At 42.1% G+C, this 22,939-nt stretch overlaps 1 protein-coding gene across 10 annotated transcripts in view; it reads left to right on the top strand.

Annotated features, from left to right (window-relative positions):
- acaca (acetyl-CoA carboxylase alpha) overlaps positions 1 to 22,939 on the top strand; it is a 117,156-nt gene that overhangs the window by 38,232 nt on the left and 55,985 nt on the right. For all 10 annotated transcript variants that reach the window (XM_067437856.1, XM_067437857.1, XM_067437859.1 and 7 more), the window contains exons 17-26: positions 139 to 289; positions 710 to 844; positions 973 to 1,119; positions 3,117 to 3,305; positions 3,386 to 3,486; positions 5,460 to 5,548; positions 9,760 to 9,884; positions 10,721 to 10,948; positions 19,312 to 19,401; positions 19,495 to 19,613. In XM_067437856.1, coding sequence (XP_067293957.1) covers positions 139 to 289; positions 710 to 844; positions 973 to 1,119; positions 3,117 to 3,305; positions 3,386 to 3,486; positions 5,460 to 5,548; positions 9,760 to 9,884; positions 10,721 to 10,948; positions 19,312 to 19,401; positions 19,495 to 19,613 — 1,374 coding nt within the window. The remainder of the gene's footprint in view (positions 1 to 138; positions 290 to 709; positions 845 to 972; positions 1,120 to 3,116; positions 3,306 to 3,385; positions 3,487 to 5,459; positions 5,549 to 9,759; positions 9,885 to 10,720; positions 10,949 to 19,311; positions 19,402 to 19,494; positions 19,614 to 22,939) is intronic.

Here is a 22,939-nt window from a genome sequence, read left to right on the forward strand (position 1 = left end):
ACCACAATAGCAATGCTGCAATGCTATTCAGTATGTATGTATGTACTTATATATTAGGGCAGTCCGTTATTTAAAAAAAATGTATTGCATAGGTTTCATATATTTCTTTTTATTTGAACATATTATTTTATTCCTTAGGTATCGCATCATTATCGGTAACAAGACGTGTGTGTTTGAAAAGGAGAATGACCCTTCACTCCTCCGATCGCTATCTGCTGGGAAACTCATACAGTATACTGTGGAGGACGGTGGACACGTGTTTGCTGGACAGTGTTATGCAGAGATAGAGGTGTGTATGAGTCATGAATGGCAACGAATTCCAGACAAAGGGTGCACATATTTTATTTTTAAGACCCTGTCCACATAAACACGAGTATTTTCAAAATGGTAGCTTTTTCTTTGCGTTATGGCCGTTCATCCACACGCAAATGCAGTATCTGGACACTATAACAGAACTTTTTTGAAAACTCCTGCCTGGGTGAACATTTTTAGAAACTCAGATTGCTGTGGTGTCTTGTGAACTGTGAAACCAGAGATTTTGGCTTGTTACATCAGAACCGGCAATAAAACAAATTTCCAGGCTTCTGATTGGCCAACATGGCTTTACGATTAAGCACGATCATTCGAATATACTCCAGGGTTTCTTCTGATACAAAGCCATATGCTAATCGCTGAAGTAACCCTTTAATGCTATATTCATGTCTTTTAGGTGATGAAGATGGTGATGACCCTGAACGCCTCAGAGTCTGGCTGCATTCACTATGTGAAGAGAGCTGGTGCAGTGCTGGAGCCGGGCTGTATCATTGCCAAACTGCAGCTGGATGATCCAAGCAGAGTACAACAGGTACATCCATGTGTTATATGTGGTAATTGTATGATAATTTGTATGTGAGCTCATTTTAGTTTGTTCCCTTTCATAAGTTATAGAGAGTTGAAGTGGTTTAGTGTTTCCAATGAGTGTGTCTGTTTCAGGCGGAGCTGTTTACAGGAACATTACCCAGTGTTCAGTCTGTGGCTCTTCGGGGAGAGAAGCTTCACAGAGTCTTCCACAGCACTCTGGATCACCTAGTGCACATTATGAACGGCTTCTGTCTGCCAGAGCCCTTCTTCAGTGGCAGGGTGAGAAAACACATGTAGCTCTTCAATCACTTTATTAGAGAAGTAGTTCTCCACCTTTTTTGGCCACCATTGTCTACAACAATATTTAAGGCCTTACACTGTTATTTTTAGAGCTAAATGTGCGGTCACACTTAAGATAAGGGGCAAACTCTCTAACTATGACTTTTGCTTCAAATATCTCCTAATTACTTTTTATTTATAGTTAGTAAGGTAGTTAAAAGAATACGATGATTTTTTCACTGTCCCAACTTGCCCTGATATATCTTAAAATATTTCTGCCATTGTTTTGGTTCAAGATGCACACCAGTTAAGGTTTTTTTTTTAAAGTAGTTTATAAAAGCTACCTAAATTCCCCAATTGAACCAAGACCTAATCCTGGCTAAATCTAACTGAAAATCCTGTCTGTGAAACCGGGGGTGAAATGCTGTTTCATGCATACTGAGCTTTTTACACTGTTAAAGACTTGGATTCCCATCCTAAACATAGACAAAGTTTCAAAAACTAATGTTGGACGTTTGATGGAGTATTTCTTTGTCAAAAATACTCCTTCCGGTTTCTTTTTCTTCACAAGTTTAGAGGAGTTTTTTTCGAGTATGGGTCGGTTTGACGTTAATAAGAGCGGAAGGTCCTTGTATGGGCCGTACGGGCTCTTCTAGGCTGTGCGCGCGCGTGACTAGAGCGAGAGAGGAAATGCACACCCATAAACACTCAGGTGCAGATCCAGTTGTCCGTGAACACTTATGACGCGCCACGCTCCCGCTCCACTTTAACATCAACATCAAGCAATGTTCAGCATAACGTCAGCATCAAGCGACTTCAACGCTTCAGCACAGCATTCCCGGAAGGCAGTGCTGCATTTGAACGGATTTGAAAGCAGAAATGACGAGAAGCTTCACAACATCACGGATTTCCACGGTCACTGCTGTCACAGGACTTCACCAAACATACCAAAGAAGTGTGTTTTTGACGGAGCGGTCCCAGCGATAAAGTTTCGGTCCTGCTTTGGAAGCAGCTGGTGAGTAAAACTGCTTCAACTGTCTGTGCTGTTGGCTCGTCGCGTGAGTAAACATCAGTAAACGACACGATCGCGTGCTTCGTCATTCAAATGAGCTAAAGGTTAACGTTACTCCATTGTTGTTCTATGTATAACGTTACACTAGTCTGACGTGCAAAACCGTTTTGCTTGCTACTGCTAAGGTTTAGTCGCATACAATAGTCCATAAACCGAATCATGTCCTCATAAACTGCGAGTAAAGACACACAAATGTTGACAGGCCACTAAATACAGTACATACCACAGAGACGGACGTCCTGCTGTTGTTCCTTGATCCATAGAGGAGTAATTATCTCCGAACAGAAACTGTTCAGACCAATGAAATCAGCCTGATTCTGGATCACGTATTAGCTGAATCCGATCGATAGCATACATGGGTCGATAGCATACATGGATTTATCCACGCTTGAGGACGTCACCGCTTTGGGTGTGCTCGTCATTCTTTAGCTCCACCCACACGATACACCTCCAGGCGCTCGTTTTTTTTCCTTTCTTTTATAAATATAATAAAACTAAAGACTTTTCGGAGATATGAAGGATGCAATACTACTCTATAGGTACTCAAGATTGACATGAGATCGACTGAAACTGAGTGTCCCCCCCCCCCTTTAATATTGTTCATGGTCTCTGATATAAACATAAAAACAAGTTGGTGGAAAAGCAAGTGGGATATTTGTAAGCAGCTATTTTATTACCATTATTCATTACCACTACTAAGATCTTCAAAATGGATGATTAAAGAATGTTATTATTACAACATTTAAGCCACATTCAATGGCTTGTATTGCATTAGGTAGCACAAAATATCATACTCTAATGACAATAATCAAATTATTCTAGACTATTAAAGATCTCTAGAGTGAATAGTGGGCAATTTGTGTCGCTTTGCCAGACTAGGTTTGGTGTAAATTGGCATTAAGGTTTTTGTATGTGTGTGTTTTAGTTAAAAGAATGGGTGGAGCTTCTGATGAAGACTCTGAGGGACCCGTCTCTGCCCCTGCTGGAGCTTCAGGACATCATGACTAGTGTTTCAGGCCGAATCCCTCCAGCCGTAGAGAAGGCCATCAAGAAAGAAATGGCTCAGTATGCCAGCAATATCACTTCTGTCCTCTGCCAGTTTCCCAGCCAGCAGGTGCTGCGTGTTTTCCTTTGAATACTGAAGCTATAAAACGGTGACCATTGTTTATAAATGTTGTACAATTTTCATCTCAGATTGCCAATATACTGGACAGTCATGCTGCCACATTGAACAGGAAGTCAGAGAGAGAGGTCTTCTTCATGAACACTCAGAGCATTGTACAGCTGGTTCAGAAGTTAGTCCTTCATTTGAACAACCTCCACATGTACTTAAATCACTGATCTATATAAATGACTGGATTGCTCATGACACCATTAAAAATGAAGCTACTGCGAAGCAAATTAAACATTCGCAAAGACCCGACCCCTTTAGCTATACTGTTGCTATGTTCGACAAGCCTTGGTGCTGTCACACCACACACGTTCTCAACGTAGAGAAAAAACTTCACGGAGCAAAGAGGATACTGACAACACGCCGACAGACATGACAGAGCAAGTTACTTTCGATATGGCAAGGGTGAATTGGAAATCGTCAATATTAATGAGAAAACTTACTACTACGTTACTACATAACAAGTCTGTGTTTTTATATCTGAAGTCTCGTTGTGCATTCTGCAATTGTCCTAAACATTTAAATGGTTATTTGTTTAAAGTCTTGAATTTCCCCTACTTATTAAAAGTTATGTTCATATTCATTACATATGAAGCATATCAGATCAGCTGATGGATGAGACAACTCAGCATTTATTTGTAAAATAAATGCTAAAGGGATTCTTCTGAAATCTGAATACAGATTTATGATTTGTAAGACATGCGCATGTACAGCGCATATGCGCTGTGGTTATGTAATTAGTTGTTATAATCATTTTTATTCATACAGTAAATGGAAATTATTAAAAAGTGTTTCTGTTAACCGTATTTCGAAGCAGTAATTTATCGTCTTAAACGTTGGTTAAATTAATAATTAGTGCAACAATATATACAAATAACATGTATATGCAAACTGTCATGCTAGTAAAAAGCCAAAGCCTGTAGCTTTTTAACAGTTTCCAAGTTCTCCAAGAGTCTGAAGTGGATGTCAGTCAGCAAAAAGACATCAGGAATAATATACCTGCTTCACAACTTATTCAAAGAAATAACACTGACTGCTATGGATTTAAAGACATGAAGCTTTATTTACGAGCATTCATACTGTCACTCCGAGCAAGATGATGCCTGGTAAACCTCGGAATTTAATACAACATAGTTGTTGCGCTAATCTGAAGGCCACACAAATGTTGGAGGTCTGTAGCTATTAACTCTGTAGAAAGTTGGCGACTTCTGCGTGCTGTGTGCCACAGCATACGCTGACCCCGCTTTGTGATTTTACCGGATACAAGAACAAAGTTGGTTCTGGCAGTACATTCCATACTTCACGAGAAAAGCAGGTGCCGATCATCTGCGTTTCTCCGCATTAACGACGGCCACTTTAAATGTCTGACCAATCACACAATAGTTCTCGGACACCCGCAAGAAAAAGTTCTGCTCAGGCGATGTGTCGAGAACAAGCTGCGAGAACTCCCAAACCAGGGCTGCAAAAACAAAATGGCGTCATTTTGTTCTTGCAGCCCTGGGAGCAGGAACTTTTTTCTCTGTTCTTACGGAGTATGTTGCAGCCTTAACAGTTGACCGTTGAATATTTAGTAGTGAGGACATTTTACGAATGGACTGAATTGGATTGCACAGGAGGCAACCTATCACGGTACCGCTCTTGAATTCACTGAGCTCCTGAGAGCGAGCCATTCTTTCACAAATGTTTGTAGAAGCAGTCGGCATGGCTATAGGTGCTTGATTTTATACACCTGTGGCCATGGAAGTGATTGGATCACCTGAATTCAATGATTTTGAGAGGTGCATAAGCACGTTCATGAAATCTATTTTGTGTTCGTTTTGTTCAGTTAATTTTGCTGACTGTGTGTAGTAAACGCTTAGTAGTAAATCTTAACCATTTCAGCCTAAAAGACCATGAACATTACAGATTACGTCAGAAATAACCATTTATTTTCACACATACATTATATCCTAAAAACTAATCATGTCCCACTGGCTGCAAGTCAGTGATGCCATGGTAGTTTAGAATCTAATGAGCAATCAAGTCATTTATATAGATCAGTGACTTAAACACAATCACACACAGGTTAACTGGCCTTCATGTCTGTTGTGTACCCAGGTACCGCAGTGGCATCAGAGGTCACATGAAGGCAGTGGTGATGGACCTCCTCAGGCAGTATTTAAGAGTGGAAGTTCAGTTTCAGCATGGTAAGACTGCACATTATTGCCTGGTTTCACAGACAAGGCTTACACCTAGTCCCAGACTAAAATGCATGTTTGAGCGGTCTTAACTGAAAGCAACTTCCAATGACTTAATTCAACATATGTCTGTGCCATTGTTTTGTCTGAAGATGCACACCAGAAATGGCTTTCTATGGCATGTTTATAAAAGCTACTTAAATATCCTAATTTAACTATGGCCTACTCTTGCTTAATTAGGGTGACCACCTGCTAATAAGCTCAAGGGGGGACAAAGGGTATGTTTCTGAGGGACAATGTGGGACACTGCCACCCCACGGGCAGACGGGCAGATAGTGGTTTACCCATTTCTAGCACATAGCACCTTACATGGTATATTAATAATGCCCTATTCACCTAAACATGTGTAGGCTAATTGCTGATGTATGCTCATGAATAGGCCAACCAATGTGTATTTTTGACATAATATTTTGAACATTCAATGAATTGACAGATGCACTTCCACTTACGATTTACTTTAGCTATTTTACTTTACTTATTTTTCATTACAATTTATTCACTTTAAATAAATTATAATATCAAATTATAGAATTAGCACAATTTGTAGTTGCTCAACACCACAGGAACTATTTATTAATAAATAAATAGTTAAGTTAAAGTTAAACTAAAAGTAAAGTGAACTCTAGAGGTTCACGGAATGAGAAGGAGGGGAAGGATGGTGAACTTCCATGTTAGTATAAAGTCTGCACTGCAAAAAAAAAAAAAAAAAAATTCTTACTTAGTATTTTTGTCTTTTTTTAAGTCTAAACATCTAACAATTCTTAAATTAAGAAACATTTACTAGACATGTAAAAAATATTGTCTTGTTTTGGAGGAAAAAATCACTCAAAATTAAGCAAAATAATATGCCAATGGTGAGAAAAATAATCTTGTTTTCTGCTTGAATTAAGATTATTTTTCTTACCCCGTTGTCAGATTATTTGTCTTATTTTAAGCAAAAACTCTTTAAATAGAGGTATTTGTTCCCAAAACAAGACAATTACTTTTGTTTGATATTTTTTATTTATATTTTGGCTAGAAACAAGCGTAATACGAAAATACTAAGAAAAGCATTTTTTGCAGTTTGAGTCTGTGTCGTTTGACATCGTATGTCCGATTGAGAGAGACGTTTTGCAAAGGTCAAAAAAAGCTCTCTCGGTCAACACCTTTCAGTCACAAATATTCATTTTCCCAGTCTTTCTTGTACCCACTTCTTCTTTTTAGTTGATGATTGCGGTGCCTCAGACTCCATTTTTCGAATAGGAAAGTGAATCTAAAAAGTTCCAAGTGTTTCTGGTATGCACGTGCGTACGCTGTCATGACAACAACGAAAAAGTTGACAACAGCAGTTCAACTGTGTGTGTGGCAACAGTAGTGTGCTGAACTGTCAAGTAATGTTGGTTTGGCTACCTGAGGCACGAGGATATAGAGCGACCAACTTTTTGAGCAAGCATGCGTGACACGGTCTCAATTTGCGGGACGCATAAATTTGGCTTCAAACGCTGTGCGCGCACGCGCTACGCGGGACGGATGGTCACGCTATGCTTAATCCAGCCCTTTCTGTGAAACCAGGCCTATATGGCCGTAAAGGTTGCCTTATTTTATCATATGACCACTGGATGGCACTGTAACATTATGATTTGTTCTTGTGTATGAAATCATTTAAATGAAAAGATTCAAGAATTTTAATAAATAGCCAAAGAAAACAGAAACAAAAGACCCCACATCTATTTTATGAGAATGAAATGAGAAATGAGAAAATGTTTAAGATGTAATAAATATTTGGCCCTACGATATTAGGTGTCCTTAACTTCTATGTACTTGCATCAAAAAAAAAGAAGAAGGTACTTATTGTGTTCAAATTGTATTGCACAACACCTCTGCTGATATTGAGGTGGGATACGGGTAAAGTTAGGGACAGGTGTGGTGGTGTGTGTAAGGGTAAGAAGGATAAGAAGGGTAGGGTTAGTTGTCAGTGTCAACAGTATAATTATAAATGTAACTAGTACAGAAATGAATTACAGATGTAATTACAAAAACATGTATGTACACAAAAAGTGCATTGTATCAAAAGAGTAATATAAATGTTGGTACATAGCAGGGGCGCAGATAGAAATTTTTAACTGGGGGGGGACCAAGCTGTCAGCAAATGATTTAAACTCAATTTGTTATTTGCTGTAATTTTGGCTTTAACAAGTGCTCAAGTAGTTATTTTGCGTAATTTGGGCTAATGATTGGGCTGTTATTTGAGTAGTATTCCAATCACCCTAACATAAGAATAACAAAAAATGTGAAATTTAAGTGTTAATTTTAAATTTAATATATTTTTTTTTAAGTTTGTTGCAATTTACAGATTAGAATGATGTAGGACATATTAAGATTTTTTTTTTCATTATAATTTTTTCTTTTTTGGGGGGATTTATCCCATTCTTTTTGTGTTTATTCATTATTTGTCTCTGTCCACTCACCTAAATGCATAGTTATGATCTCCACATTTTGCTGTGCCTGCTAAGTGCAAAAGCCTTCTTGCCATTATTGTCAGACTAGCTATTCCCCTTAAAAAAATCTAACCTTCCACATCTGGGAAAGTCAACAGGCACAGGATACTTACATTGTTTGGTTTCTGGGAAAAAAAAACAAGGTGATTGTTTTTTGTCTCTTCATTGTCTTTATGTGGCAGCAGGGCTCAACATTAAGCCTGTTCAGGTGCTTGTCCTTTGGACAAGTAATCTGTCATTCACTTGTCCGAGTAAAAAATTTGCTTGTCTGGAATTTTTTATTTATTTATTTATTTTAAATATAATTTATTCTGAAACAATATTCTCACCAGTGTTCAACCAGCTTTGTCATATGTAAATCTGCATATTTGTGATATTTTTACCTTTTATAAAGGGCATTTTTTCCTCTAATCTTATTAAATATAGGCTGTGCTTCAGCTTTCCTTTTATTTCTTAATTTGATCAATTCTGTTCCTGATCAAATTAAATAATTTACACTGAAAAATTAAAACTGCATTAAATAAATGTTGGAAAGAATGTTTAAACATGAAACTTAACCGCCAGTAGGTGGCGGTAGGTGACCGTCTTAGTAAATTAGTCATTGAGTCGATTAATTGAAACGGTTGATTCACTCAAGAATGAGTCAGTCGTTTATGAACAGGTCACTGAATCTTTGATTCAACCGATTCATTCAAAAAGCTGAATCATTAATTAACACGCTGTTGCTGCGAGATGCGTTTTAGTTCTTCTGTGATCTTTGAACTTTTTCCCTGCTGAAATAGAGCAAAAACAGTCAATATTGCATCTAAAATGTAAGTGACTAATGTTAATTCATTGTTTATGGATCTGTCATATGAAATCACCGCTCTCTTGGTGGTGTGACGTTGCGACTGTATCATGTTATAAATATAAATAAATAAAAACTCCACATTTGAACATTTTCACCGCAGTATGTTAATGGAGTTTCTCTGCAAGCACACACACACACACAGAGAGAGAGAGAGAGAGAGAGAGAGAGAGAGAGAGAGAGAGAGAGAGAGAGAGAGAGAGAGAGAGAGAGAGAGAGAGAGAGAGAGAGAGAGAGAGAGAGAGAGAGAGAGAGAGAGAGAGAGAGAGAGAGAGAGAGAGAGAGAGAGAGAGAGAGAGAGAGAGAGACACTTTTGTAAATATTAGAAGATTGGACATTTTTATTGCTATGTTTATTTTCATGTAATTTTATTTTATTTGTATTATTATTTATTTCGTATAGTGTTATGAATGCTTTGGCAATGTAAAGATTTCCTTCACCATGCCAATAAAGCTATTTGAATCTGAATCTGAATCTGAGAGAGAACACGGGATCGTGTGTTTATTGACAACAGAACAGAGTGTAGTTAGATTGTGGGTTCAAAGTAATAGTGACCGGTAGATTATAATTGTGTGTCACCGTGCGTCTGCCTCATTCGTAGGGATAGTGAGGACGGGGGACGGATCGGGTCACTATGAATCTGGGAGGGTCATGTCCCCCCCCGTCCCTAGTGCCATCTGCGCGCCTGGTACATAGTAGTTAAGGCCACATATTATATAGTGTGTCCAAATATTAGCCTTTTCTATTCTTTACATTATATTTACTATTTAATTAATAGTTAATTGTATTAATGAATTTACTGTTCATTTGTCTATTTGTGTGTGTATTGCTGTCAGGTCACTATGACAAGTGTGTATTTGCACTGCGAGAGGAAAACAAAGGGGACATGGCCAATGTGCTCAACTACATATTCTCTCATGCAAAAGTCACAAAGAAGAACTCTTTGGTCACCATGTTGATTGTGAGTACACAGAAACAATTGTCAAACACTGAGAGTGCAATGTGAATGATCTTTTGGTTTTTAATCAGTCAGAAGGACAACTTTTGTATTGTAAGATGTAATATCTGCTGAGATGCACCGACTGGCCAAAAAAAAAAAAAGTCCGCGTTTGGATTTAAATAGGAAAATGCTTTAAAGTCTACTGTATAATTTGATCATTATTACAGTGATTATTATGTTTCTAGCATGTTATATGTTTGGCAGCAGTTCTTCTAGCTTTTCTAGTGTGTAGCTTTTAATTTCCTTAACATCCATGTAGGAAGACACATCAGGGCCATATTCCAGGATGACAATGTTAAGATTCATCAGGCTCGAATTGTGAAAGAATGGTTGGGAGGGAGCATGAAGAATCATTTTCTCAAGATTTGGCCAGATCTTAAATTTATTGAAAGTCTTTGAGATGTACTGGAGTAGAGTGCTTGACTTTTGCATTGTCAGTACAAGATCCTAAACAAAAACCGATGCAGCTCTTGATAGAAATCTATGTTGTGATGTTATTTCCATCAAAAGGTGCATATGGCCATGATGTGTCTTACTTTCTACAGGGTTGTTTAAGAAATGAAAAGCTACACACTCCATCAATTAAGATCAGTTAGAAGTACTGTTGCCAAACATATAACATGCTAGAAACATAACAATCACTGCAATAATGATCCAACCATTGACACCTAATCATAAGCATCTGAATCCAAACAGTGACTTTTTGGCTGGGCAGTATATGATAAAAACGTTTATATTTTATCTGTGACTCCAGTCCACTAATGATGAAAATGTTTGTCCCTAACTTCTCTCTATAGGATCAGCTGTGTGGACGCGACCCCACTCTGACAGACGAGCTCATGGCCATCCTCACAGAACTCACACAGCTCAGCAAGACCACCAATGCCAAGGTGGCACTGCGGGCACGGCAGGTTCTCATCGCTTCTCACCTTCCCTCATACGAGCTGAGACACAATCAGGTGGAATCCATCTTCCTGTCCGCCATCGACATGTACGGACATCAGTTCTGCATTGAGAACTTGCAGGTAGGACATGCTAAATGTCTGAGATTGGCTTGACAGATCTGAAGTGCTATCCACTGAGCCACTCATGATTGTCGAATGTTGAAGGTTAAGGAAAAATTCAGAAATAAAATTGAACTTCATTATGAGGAGTTTAATTGGCCATCCTCACAGGATGCGGAACAGAAATTAAAAGGACATTGACAGGAAGTGGAAGTTTGACAAAAAATGTATATTATTACATAATTGTTGTAAGATAATTATTTATTCCCTGATATGTAAAATCCACTACACATATTTTATAAATTTAACACAGCAGTCAAAACACTTGTTCCCTTTTAGTCGGTCACGTTCGACGTACGTCAGAACTGAACCTACGAATGGGATCTTACTTTAGAGACCAGTTCTACTTCGAGCATCTAACAATGAGCCAATGAACTTTGGCATGCGATCCACGCATTCCATGCTCCGCCCCGCAGCGCGGGTATAAAACAGGAAGTGGAATGGTAGATCAGCGCTTTCTACTTTGGAGCCGAGCAGTGCTTACTGTTTCCTACGAAGAGTGTCTGACTACGAGTCAAGAGTTTTTGAGTGAGAGAGTCTGCCAGTGCGGGTGATACGGCGCGTCAGTGAGAGACCGTCTGATCAGTAATCAAGTGATCTAAAAGAGCTTTGTTGGTTCGCTGAGCGTATCCCATATAAAACTGTTGGTTCGCTGGGCGTTACACACACACACAATACACATCACTGAGAGCTCACACAGGCTTGCAGCACGAACTGTGTGGAGCCGCGGTCATCTACCTGAGTGTTTCAGCACACTAAAAGAGCAGCTTTCCATTCACAAAAGAGCAACACGGTTTGACCCTGCGTCTTTTTCAAGATGTCATTCAAACCGTGTGTTTCTGGGTGCGGTCGATTTCTGTCTCCGCTTGACGGGCACGTTCGTTGTCTCGCGTGTCTGGGCGCACAGCACGCTGAGGCTGCGTTCATGGATGAGGCATGTTCCCATTGCGGGAATATGTCCATCGCAGTGTTGCGGTCCCGACTCCAGTACCTCAGAAGAGGTGGAGCGCCATCGTGCATCCCCCGATCTAGCGGTCCTCCAGCTGCAAAGCAGAGGGCTGCTACTTTGGCTGATGACCTTGGTGGGGACCTGAGGGTGACGGTCAGGGCAAACCCGACGGGTCTCATGGCTCCTCGGGCCCCTCCCCCCTCCACTGTGCCGGTGGAGTTTCCGGAAGGGCGTGCTGACCTCCCACGTGGAGCGCCAGTCGTCTCTTTTGGGGCTCCGGCGGAGGACCAGATGTCGGTCGCTGCATCGGGGGATGAGCTAATGGGCTCCGAGAATGAAGACTCGGCTGCGTTGCCCCCTTCGGGTGTGACAGCGTTGCCCGAGTCCGACCCGGAGCTTACGGCTATGCTTGCCCGGGCCGCCGCAAGTGTCGGGCTTGAGTGGAACCCTCCACCACGTCCCGAACCTTCACGGTTGGACGATTGGTTTCTCGGGACGGGTCGCGCTGGTTCTCAGCGTCCCGCCCCGGGCCTTTCTTCCCGGAAGTGCATCAGGAGCTCACGAAGTCGTGGGTGGCGCCGTATAGCGCTCGCCTGCGATCGACTGACTCCTCCATCCTCACTACCCTCGATGGTGGTGCGGCTAAGGGCTACGAGGGGATCCCTCCAGTCGAGCGGTCGGTTGCGATGCACCTGTGTCCTAAGACCGCTGCGGACTGGAGGCACGCCCCGCGTCTCCCCTCCCGGGCGTGTAAGTTCTCGTCCGGCTTGACGGGCAAGGCTTACGCAGCCTGCGGAGAGGCCGCATCAGCTTTGCATGCCATGGCGCTCCTGCAGGTCCACCAGGCCAAGGCGCTCATGGAGCTGCACGAGGGTAGTTCCGACCAGGGCGTTATGCAGGAACTGCGTGCGGCGACGGACCTCGCCCTCTGGGCGACGAAAGTCACTGCACGCTTCCTGGGTCGGGCGATGTCCACTCGGGTGGTCCAGGAACGCCACCTGTGGCTGAACCTGACAGACATGCGGGACTCGGACAAGGTTCGGTTTTTGAACGCCCCTGTCTGTCAGGCCGGCCTCTTTGGCGACGCCATCGAGGACTTTGCCCAGCAGTTCTCGGTGGCCAAGAAGCAGACGGAGGCCATAAAGAACATCCTGCCCCGGCGGCCCGCTGCTGCCTCCACCCAGTCGCCCGGGGCAGCCCCACAGTCTGCTCGTCGCCGAGGGCGTCCCCTGGCGTCCGCCTCCGCCTCCGCCCCTGCCAAGCCCAAGCAGCAGCCTCCACCCGCGAAGCAGGTTTCCGGACGCAAGGGGGCCGCCCAACCTGTCCAGGGTCCCGCGAAACCGGCCGGCAAGCGCAAGGGGAAGCGGCCCTGAGACGGGCAGCCCAGGGAGAAGAGGAGCTGCTCTGAGGGAGATGATGTCCGTATCAGAATGTTGACGCAGAAGCGCATTTTTCAATGCATCCGTTCCCAGGATTGGTTTGCAGCGATCGACCTGAAGGACGCGTACTTCCATGTGTCTATTCTCCCTCGACACAGACCGTTCCTGTGCTTTGCGTTCGAGGGGAAAGCATATCAGTACAAGGTCCTGCCCTTCGGGCTGTCCCTGTCGCCACGCGTCTTTACCAAGGTCGCAGAGGCAGCCATTGTTCCACTCAGAGAACGCGGCGTTCGGATTCTCAACTACCTCGACGATTGGCTGATCCTAGCCCAGTCGAAGGACCAGTTGTGCGAACACAGGGACCTGGTGCTCAGTCACCTCAGCCAGTTGGGCCTTCGGGTCAACCGAGAGAAGAGCAAACTCTGTCCTACACAGAGGATCTCTTATCTCGGTATGGAGTTGGACTCGGTCAACCGGACTGCGTGCCTCACCGAGGAGCGAGTCCAGTCGGTGTTGAACTGCTTGAATATGTTCAAGAGCAGGACAGCGGTCCCACTGAAATTCTTTCAGAGGCTCCTGGGGCATATGGCATCTGCAGCCGCGGTCACGCCGCTCGGATTGCTTCATATGAGACCGCTTCAACGCTGGCTCAATGGCCGAGTCCCGAGGTGGGCGTGGCAGAGCGGTCAGTACCGGGTCCCAGTGACTCCTTACTGCCGCCAAACCTTCAGCCCGTGGTCCAACACTTTGTTTCTCCGGGCCGGGGTGCCCCTAGAACAAGTGTCCAGGCATGCTGTGCTATTCACGGATGCCTCTGCCACCGGCTGGGGGGCCACGTACAACGGGCATGCAGTTGCTGGTCTGTGGACGGGGCCGCAATTGCATTGGAACATCAATTGCCTCGAGTTACTGGCAGTACATTTGGCACTCCGCCGCCTCAAGGGGCCGCTGCGTGGCAAGCATGTACTGGTCCGTATGGACAGCACCACGGCCGTTGCGTACATCAACCGTCAGGGTGGTCTAGCTCCCGTCGTCTGCTCCAACTCGCCCGCCACCTCCTCCTGTGGAGTCAGAAGCAGCTGAGGTCGCTTCGGGCCATTCATGTCCCTGGTGTGCTGAACCAGACAGCCGACACCTCCGGGAGAGTGGCGACTCCACCCCCAGGCGGTCCAGCTGATATGGGACCAGTTCGGAGCCGCACAGGTAGACCTGTTTGCCTCTCCGGACTCGACCCATTGCCAGTGGTACTATTCCCTGACCGGGGGTACCCTCGGCACAGATGCACTGGCGCACAGCTGGCCCCGGGACCTACGCAAGTATGCGTTTCCCTCTACGAGGCGCCTCTATGCTCTGAAGTGGAACCTGTTCGTTGAGTGGTGTGCTTCCCGCCGGGAAGACCCCCGAAGGTGTTCGATTAGTGTCGTGCTTTCCTTCCTGCAAGACGGGTTGGAGCGAAGGCTGTCTCCCTCCACCCTCAAGGTATATGCTGCTGCGATAGCAGCGTACCATGATGTAGTAGAAGGTAAGTCCGTGGGGAAGCATGACCTAATCGTCAGGTTCCTCAGAGGTGCGAGGAGACTAAATCCTCCTCGTCCTACCTCAATACCCTCTTGGGACTTGGCTCTAGTGCTCAGAGCACTTCAGAGCCCCCCGTTCGAGCCTTTGGCGTCTTGTGAGCTTAAAATCTTGTCGATGAAGACAGTGCTCCTGACGGCATTGGCCTCGATCAAGAGGGTAGGGGACCTGCATGCACTTTCGGTCAACGAATCGTGCCTAGAGTTCGGGCCCGGTAACTCTCACGTTGTCCTGAGACCCCGGCCCGGATATGTGCCCAAGGTTCCTACCACTCCCTTCCGGGATCAGGTGGTGAACCTGCAAGCGCTGCCTTCGGAGGAGGCAGACCCAGCCCTGGCTTTGTTGTGTCCGGTCCACGCTCTTCGCGCTTACGTTGACCGGACCCAAAGCCTTCGGACCTCAGAGCAACTCTTCGTCTGTTACGGAGGCCAGCAGAAGGGAAAGGCTGTCTCCAAGCAGAGGTTAGCCCACTGGATAGTGGATGCTATAGTCTTGGCTTACCAGTCCCAAGACGTGCCTTGCCTGTTCGGTGTAAGAGCACACTCCACTAGGAGTGTTGCTTCTTCCTGGGCGCTGGCTCAAGGCGCCTCGCTGACAGACATATGTAGAGCTGCGGGCTGGGCGACACCTAACACGTTTGCTAGATTCTATAGCTTACGTGTAGAGCCGGTATCTTCCCGCATCCTCGCCCCCAGTGGCCAGGAGCGTTAAGTGCCCGTTCTAAGTGTCGGCTTGCGAAACGCCACTCCCGGGCCTCTGGGCCGGATACGTGCGTCTATTTGTCTCCAGTTGTGTTCCCCGGGAAACCGGCTAACCCTGTCGAGCTCCTCCGTCACCCCTCCGGTGTCAGACGTTGCGGACCGTCTGACGCCAGGCCTGCACCCGTATGCTTGTGAAACGTGGCTGTAGGCTGGGTTCCATATGTAGCGGTTCCCTCACGGCAACCCCATATGTGTATTCTTCCACGGTACCAGCTACCCTTCGGGCTAGCCCCGTGTCTTTCCCTCGACAGAGCCCGCTCTGTCGTCTCTGGGCGTGTTCTTTCCCCCCTTCAATCAGGCTGGAACCACCCCAGAGACTGCCATATGTTGCACTACCCTGCCAGGTTAGTCCTTATGTGTATTCTGCCACCTCTCCTTCCCTGAAGGACGTGGCCCCGCAGCGTACCCTCTCTCTCTGAGGTAGGCACGCTTTCCCAGCGTTATCCAATAGTCATTCTGAGTGGGTCTTGCAGAAACAGCAGTGACTGTACTCCCTGCTTGGAGCCCTGACTTCCGTACCATACTAGACGGTACAGTGTGCTCAAGCAGGACGCTGGAAGGGCCAGCATCCTGGCGTTTTCCATAGGGACCCATTCGTCGGTTCAGTTCTGACGTACGTCGAACGTGACCGACTGAAAGGGAACATCTCGGTTACGTATGTAACCCTCGTTCCTTGAAGGAGGGAACGGAGACGTACGTCCCGTCGCCAGATGCTGTGCTTCCGCTAGGAGTCCGGTCACCTCTCGGCTCCTCAGCAGGAAAAGCGCTGATCTACCATTCCACTTCCTGTTTTATACCCGCGCTGCGGGGCGGAGCCTGGAATGCGTGGATCGCATGCCAAATTTCATTGGCTCGTTGTTAGATGCTCGAAGTAGGATTGGTCTCTAAAGTAAGATCCCATTATTCGGTTCATTTCTGACGTACGTCTCCGTTCCCTCCTTCAGGGAACGAGGGTTACATACGTAACCGAGACGTTTTCTAATGTTATATTATAATTATATTAAAGCTGAGATTCTAAGCTTTAAAATGATACCTATTTTGTGTTATTATTCAATATATTATATAATACACATGGTTTTATAATAATATAGGTCTTATCAGCATTTTCTCAGCATTAGATTGTCCAAATATATAAAAAGGGTTCTAAAAATGATACTTACTATTTGATCATCCTTGCTATATTTTGAGTTATGAGTCTTTAAATTTGCGAATGTCACTCAGAAAACAACAGTTTTATAAATGTCAATGATTGAACAAAAAAGCTACTTTTGTTCCCAATGATGTAACTTTTTAGTACTTTATAATAATACATAATAATAATAATAATAATAATTCATTACATTTATATAGCACTTTTCTAGGCACTCAAAGCACTTTACATATAGAAGGGGGAATCTCCTCATCCACTACCAATGTGCAGCCCACCAATGTGCAGCACACATGTGGATGATGCGACGGCAGCCATATTGCGCCAGAACGCTCACCACACACCAGCTGATTGGTGGAGAGGAGACAGAGTGATTAAGCCAATCATTATATGGTAATTATTAGGAGGCCATGATGGACAGGGGCCAAATGGCAAATTTGGCCAGGATGTCGGGGTTAAACCCCCTGGGATTTTTAACGACCACAGATCAGGACCTCGGTTTAATGTCTCATCCGAAAGTGCTCTTTATGATATCACCACAAAATTTATAGCCACAATTTCATAGTTTTCACAAAAATATTAAGCAGTACAACCGTTTTCAGCAAATTAGAATGGTTTCTGAAGGCTGCTGAAAATTCAGCTTTGCATCGCAGGAATAAATTAAATTTTTTAAATGGTTAATAGCTTTTATTTTAAATTGTAACAGTATATTACAATATTACTTTTTTATTTATTTAATCAAATGAATGCAGTCTTGGTGAGCAGAAGAGACTTCATTGGATAACATAAAAAAATCTTACCGATCTTAACGTTTTGAATGGTAGTGTATTTTTGCAGTTTCATTTGATGCCTCTACTGGCACAGAAATTACACACTTTACCTTTAAACGTGCAGTATGCAACTTTTGGCCACTAGGGGTCACTCATTTAAAATAATAACAACAGACGTACTTTGATGACGTCGGGAAAGTGCGTGGGCTCATGGGAGTTGTTGTCATTGTCACTGTCAACCAGCGAATCTGGCATCTCCAGCAGAAAACATGTTCACTGACAAGGTAATTGTTATATTACATCTCTATTATTGTTAAGTTTAGTTACGGCTTTTCACTTTATATAATGTCAATCTAATGAAAGAGCAGCGAGCTACCGTTACTTAACAAACTTATCAGTAGCGTTAGCTAATGTGTGAGACAGAATGTTGTGCGGGCGGTCGCTATGTCAACACACCTATAAGTTGGTAGGCTATGTTGACATATTAACCGTGCATCATAATTTGAGTTACTCAAATTCTAGATATGTTGACATGGCATCCGCGATTGTCGAACATTCTGTATATCAACTGTTCAACAAGGAAATACATTTCAATTTAGTTTATCATTACCAACATAAAACATAGTAAATGAGAGAACCAGCACCAGCAATACGTTGTTCATTGGAACACGCGCTGTGTCGCTCCCCACGTTCATCAATCATTCTAATAAACATTTATTTTGGAACTCAGAGATATATGAATAAGTAGATCATTATTAAATCAATATTATATGTAGCTAGTATTAACATATGATAAAAGTGACGGTCACCTTATATTAATTGACCAAGATAGTGGCATATATTACCTTATGAAGCTAACGTTACTTTCTCCAGCTACATATAAAACCAATAATAGCTAGTCCATCTGCGTTTTACACATGACATCATCGTGTCACCAAATATACGGATATAAATATACTTTTGAATCAGTTTTAAAAAGTCTCAGTTTCAGTCTCCAAAAACACAGAATCCGCCTGTTTGAAAAGCCGATGCAATACAAAATGTATACGTATTCAGCTAAACGCGTCTCAATGTGGTCAAGATCGCTATGCAATATGCAAACATACAGCATGTTATGATTATATGATTATTATGTTAGCTGAATGGTTACTTAAATTACCTGTTTATTAAAACGAAAGCGAGATCAGCATATCTCTCTGCAGTCCGAGCTTGTCACGAAGATCTCGCTATCTTTCAAAGGCTTCTCCAAGGTTTACACGTCTCTTGCTTCTTCTACTGTCCCAAAATCTTCTCGGGTCATTTTTTTTCACCCGTACGTTTGCGCTTTGTTGAGCTGGCAAAACGTACAGGCAAAGAGTAGTCATGATCCATTATCATACAGACTTTTTTATACGGGTGTTCCCCTTATACTGTCAGTGTTCCTCTTTGAGTTTGGCGGTTCCGCCGAGTTCCGCAGGAAGCAAGACGCAAACGTGGATATGACGTGAAAGACGGGCGACATAACGGAAATAAAGACACGGTCCGTGTCTTCGAATTAAAATATTAATTTCTCTGGATTTAGAAGTTAATTGGAACTGTCGGAATAATGTAAACACACAACTTTAAAAAATATATAACATAGATATAGTGATCTTTTATATTTTTAATGCTGAAACATTACATATTGTGCCTTTAAGTTGTAATATTTTACTTCAGAACATTGTGTACTATCAAGTTATTGATACCTTTCTTGATTTCCTCTAGAAACTGATCCTGTCAGAGACGTCCATCTTCGACGTGCTGCCAAATTTCTTTTACCACAGTAATCAGGTGGTACGGATGGCTGCTCTAGAGGTAAGACTGTCATTTTACTTTTATGTATCCCAGAAATGGATTGTTTATTTGTGTCTTTAGAAGTCAAAGATGGTTCTCACTCTCTATCCTTAGGTGTATGTTCGTAGAGCTTACATCGCTTATGAACTCAACAGCGTCCAGCACCGTCAGCTGAAGGACAACACCTGCATCGTAGAGTTCCAGTTCATGCTGCCCACATCCCACCCAAACAGGTACCTTAAAATGTACCGCAGCCCTTCCTCCCCCACCTCTCCAACCCCCTTACTTGGACTGTGGAGGAGCATGTAAAAAACAAAATGAAAGACAGGGGCAATTTGGGGTAAAAGTGTGTTTGAATTCTATATTCATCAGCATCTCTACGTAAATGGAAAGTACTGGTTGGTTACGACAGATTCTCCTCCACTGTACCACAACCCACTTCACTTTTACCCTTAATATGCTCTACCTGTGCACAATCTATGCCACTGACTTACTGTCTGCCATGATCAGGAGGTTTGTACGAAATAGGAGTAGATAAGCGTTATTTAGTTATGTAGGGTCTGAACCACAGGGCCAGCAAAAGTTCATCTTTTAAGGCGTCTCTCATCTGTGCTGGCCACATCCGTGTGTTTCAGGTGACCCCGATCTATTGCACACCAAAGAATGCGACCAATAGGACATGCTCAGCAATTGTGCTGATTGGCTGTCTAGCAGCTCGCTCTTCTTGCACTTCCTTTTTTATTTTCTGCTGAATTATGCTTGTGAACTAATTCGGTGTAGCCTCCTCAGATGCATGTTATGCTTTTTTGTGTTTCTTGCTTATTCAGTTTGTGCATTTATGAATGGCTTATGCATTCTATTTGGTTAAAGTACATGAAGGAGATTTTAGCTGCATTTACTGCAGTGTTTTAAGAGCAAAATTGTTGCATGTGAGGGAGGGGCAGTTATATGCGAAGTGTGTGGCTTGGTTTAGATTACAAGTGTTGTGGATGAATCTCAAAAATTTAATCTAAATTTTAAAGCCCTAAAATCAAAAGAAAAAAACAAACAAACAAAGAAATTATATTTCACATAGGGATTCAATGATATGAATATTCTGTCCAATAAGCCAATATTTATTTTGGTGTTATGGCCAATGAATGAAAAATGGCTGATTATTACATTTCTGTAATATATATATATATATATATATATATATATATATATATATATATATATATATATATATATATATATATATATATATATATATATATATATATATATATATATATATATATATATTACAGAAATGTAATAATCAGACATTTTTCATATATATATATATATATATATATATATATATATATATATATATATATATATATATATATATATATATATATATATATATATATTGCAGAATCCTATTATAAAAATGGAATTTACTGTATAATTCAGGATGTCACAGAATTTGTCAAATTTATAAATAAATCAAAAGTAGGTCAGTACACTTAAAGGGATAGTTCACCCAAAAATAATAATAATTGAATTTACTCGCCTTAATGTCGCTCCAAACCCATAAGACTTTAGTTAATCATATAAAGCGACCAAGTCCCTTCAGAAATTTTGGCATAAACCATTTTGGCATAAACCATTCGTATGGATTAGTTTTATGATCTCTTTATGAACTTTTTAAAGTGTCAAAGTGGTAGTTGCTTAGACTGTCAATAGAAAGTCTTTCTGATTTCATTAAAAATATCTTAATTTGTGTTCCGAAGATGAATGGAAGTCAGTAAAATGTAATTAAACCTCAAGTCCACCCAATAAACTATGCAGGGCTCGACATTAAGCATGTTCATGTGCTTGTCCTTCTGACAAGTAAATCGGTCATTCACTTGTCCGAGTAAAACATTTGCTTGTCCGGAAAAAAGTTAGATTTTATTAAATAATGTTATGACATTTGTATTTTTGAATAAACAAAAGAAATGTTTGAAAAGTATATAAAACTAAACCACCAGTAGGTGGCAGCAGGTGAGTCTTAATGAGTGAGTCATTGAGTCATTAATTCATACGATTCATTCAAACGATTGATTCGTTCAAGAATGAGGCATGCTGCATCCCAATTCGCCTACTTATACTACGTCCTAAAAGTATGTACTCTTTTTGTGAAGAAAAAGTATTTACTTTTGAGTGTGTAGCAGAAAAGTATGCAAGCTTCGGGACATACTACTTCGCCATCTTTAACTCTGTCGACTCTGTCGCTTAGTTACGTGCATCCCGTCACCGTTTATCTGCCCTGTCAATCGTCGTCAGATTCATCACAGTTCAAATCCTCCACATTCAGTTTAATCTCCTACCGTATCGGAGAGAAATGTAGCCGCTCGTTGATCTGCCATTTGTGGGTCTTTAATGCAGAGACTCTCTTCATGTATTTACAGTTTAAATATAATGATGCATTTAAAAGTTAATGGCCAAACGTGGCATTTCAAAAGTTCTCAATGCTGCTGCGGGTGAAATATAATGTGACAACACTGAATAAATATATTTTTGTCAGGTTAAATATTGATAGTTGGTCACTCAAACCCCTTTATCTAAACTTCTCTACTTAACCGTCGAACTCGCACATCCGCCATGTTTGTAGTTTTTTAACGCTTTTTATCCGCGTTTGTAGTTCTAATCGAATCCTCGTCCAATTCGCAATGGGTTGTGGGCAATATCAGCCGTTAGAGTGCCCATCGATCCATACTGTGAATTCAGACCGGAAATATTAAACCATCCGGGAATCTTTGGAATACCCCTTTTCAACATACTACGATTTGGGACATACTAATTCTATTTTCGAATACTATTTAGGATGGATAGTATGCGAATTGGGACGCAGGGGCAGTCATTAATGAACAGATCATTGAATCTTTGATTCAACCGATTCATTCAAAAACTGAATCATTCAGCTACACACTGTTGCTGTGAGAGGCGTTATGTTTTTTTTTTGGAACTTTGTTGCCTGGAATCTTTGTTTGGAACTATTTTCACTGCTGAAATAGAACAAAAACAATCAATATTGCATCAAAGATTTAAGTGACTAAATGTTAATTAATTGTTTATCTAACTGTCATGAAATCGTGTCATTTTCAATCGTGATTGTATTCAGGAAAACAACACATTTGGTTATGTGATGTTGCTTAACTGTATCATATGTTATAAATATAAAAACATTGCAATTTCTCTGTGTGAGCGGCACTTGTATGTTCTGATTTCTCCTTAAGATGCTCAAGCGTCAACTTCTTGTTGTTACCTTCAGTTCATTGCATTACATATTATTCATATCCACTATCAATCACCTCTTACACTTAATTAATGCAGAATCATTCTTGCATTTTGGTGATTCGTTAGTTATTTTTTGTTATTGGCTTTTTAATCAGCCAATTGTTAATTGTCCCGGACAATGATTAATGTCGAACCCTGCTATGAAACAAAAATAAATAAATAAAACTGATTTCTTGGGGCTCTAAATTTACTCGCAAAATAAAATTTCATGCACTTCAAAAAAAAAGTTCTTCCTCAGGTTTTTGGTTTT

The sequence above is a fragment of the Pseudorasbora parva genome, chromosome 3, assembly GCF_024679245.1.
Source record: "Pseudorasbora parva isolate DD20220531a chromosome 3, ASM2467924v1, whole genome shotgun sequence".
Lineage (NCBI taxonomy): Eukaryota > Metazoa > Chordata > Actinopteri > Cypriniformes > Gobionidae > Pseudorasbora > Pseudorasbora parva.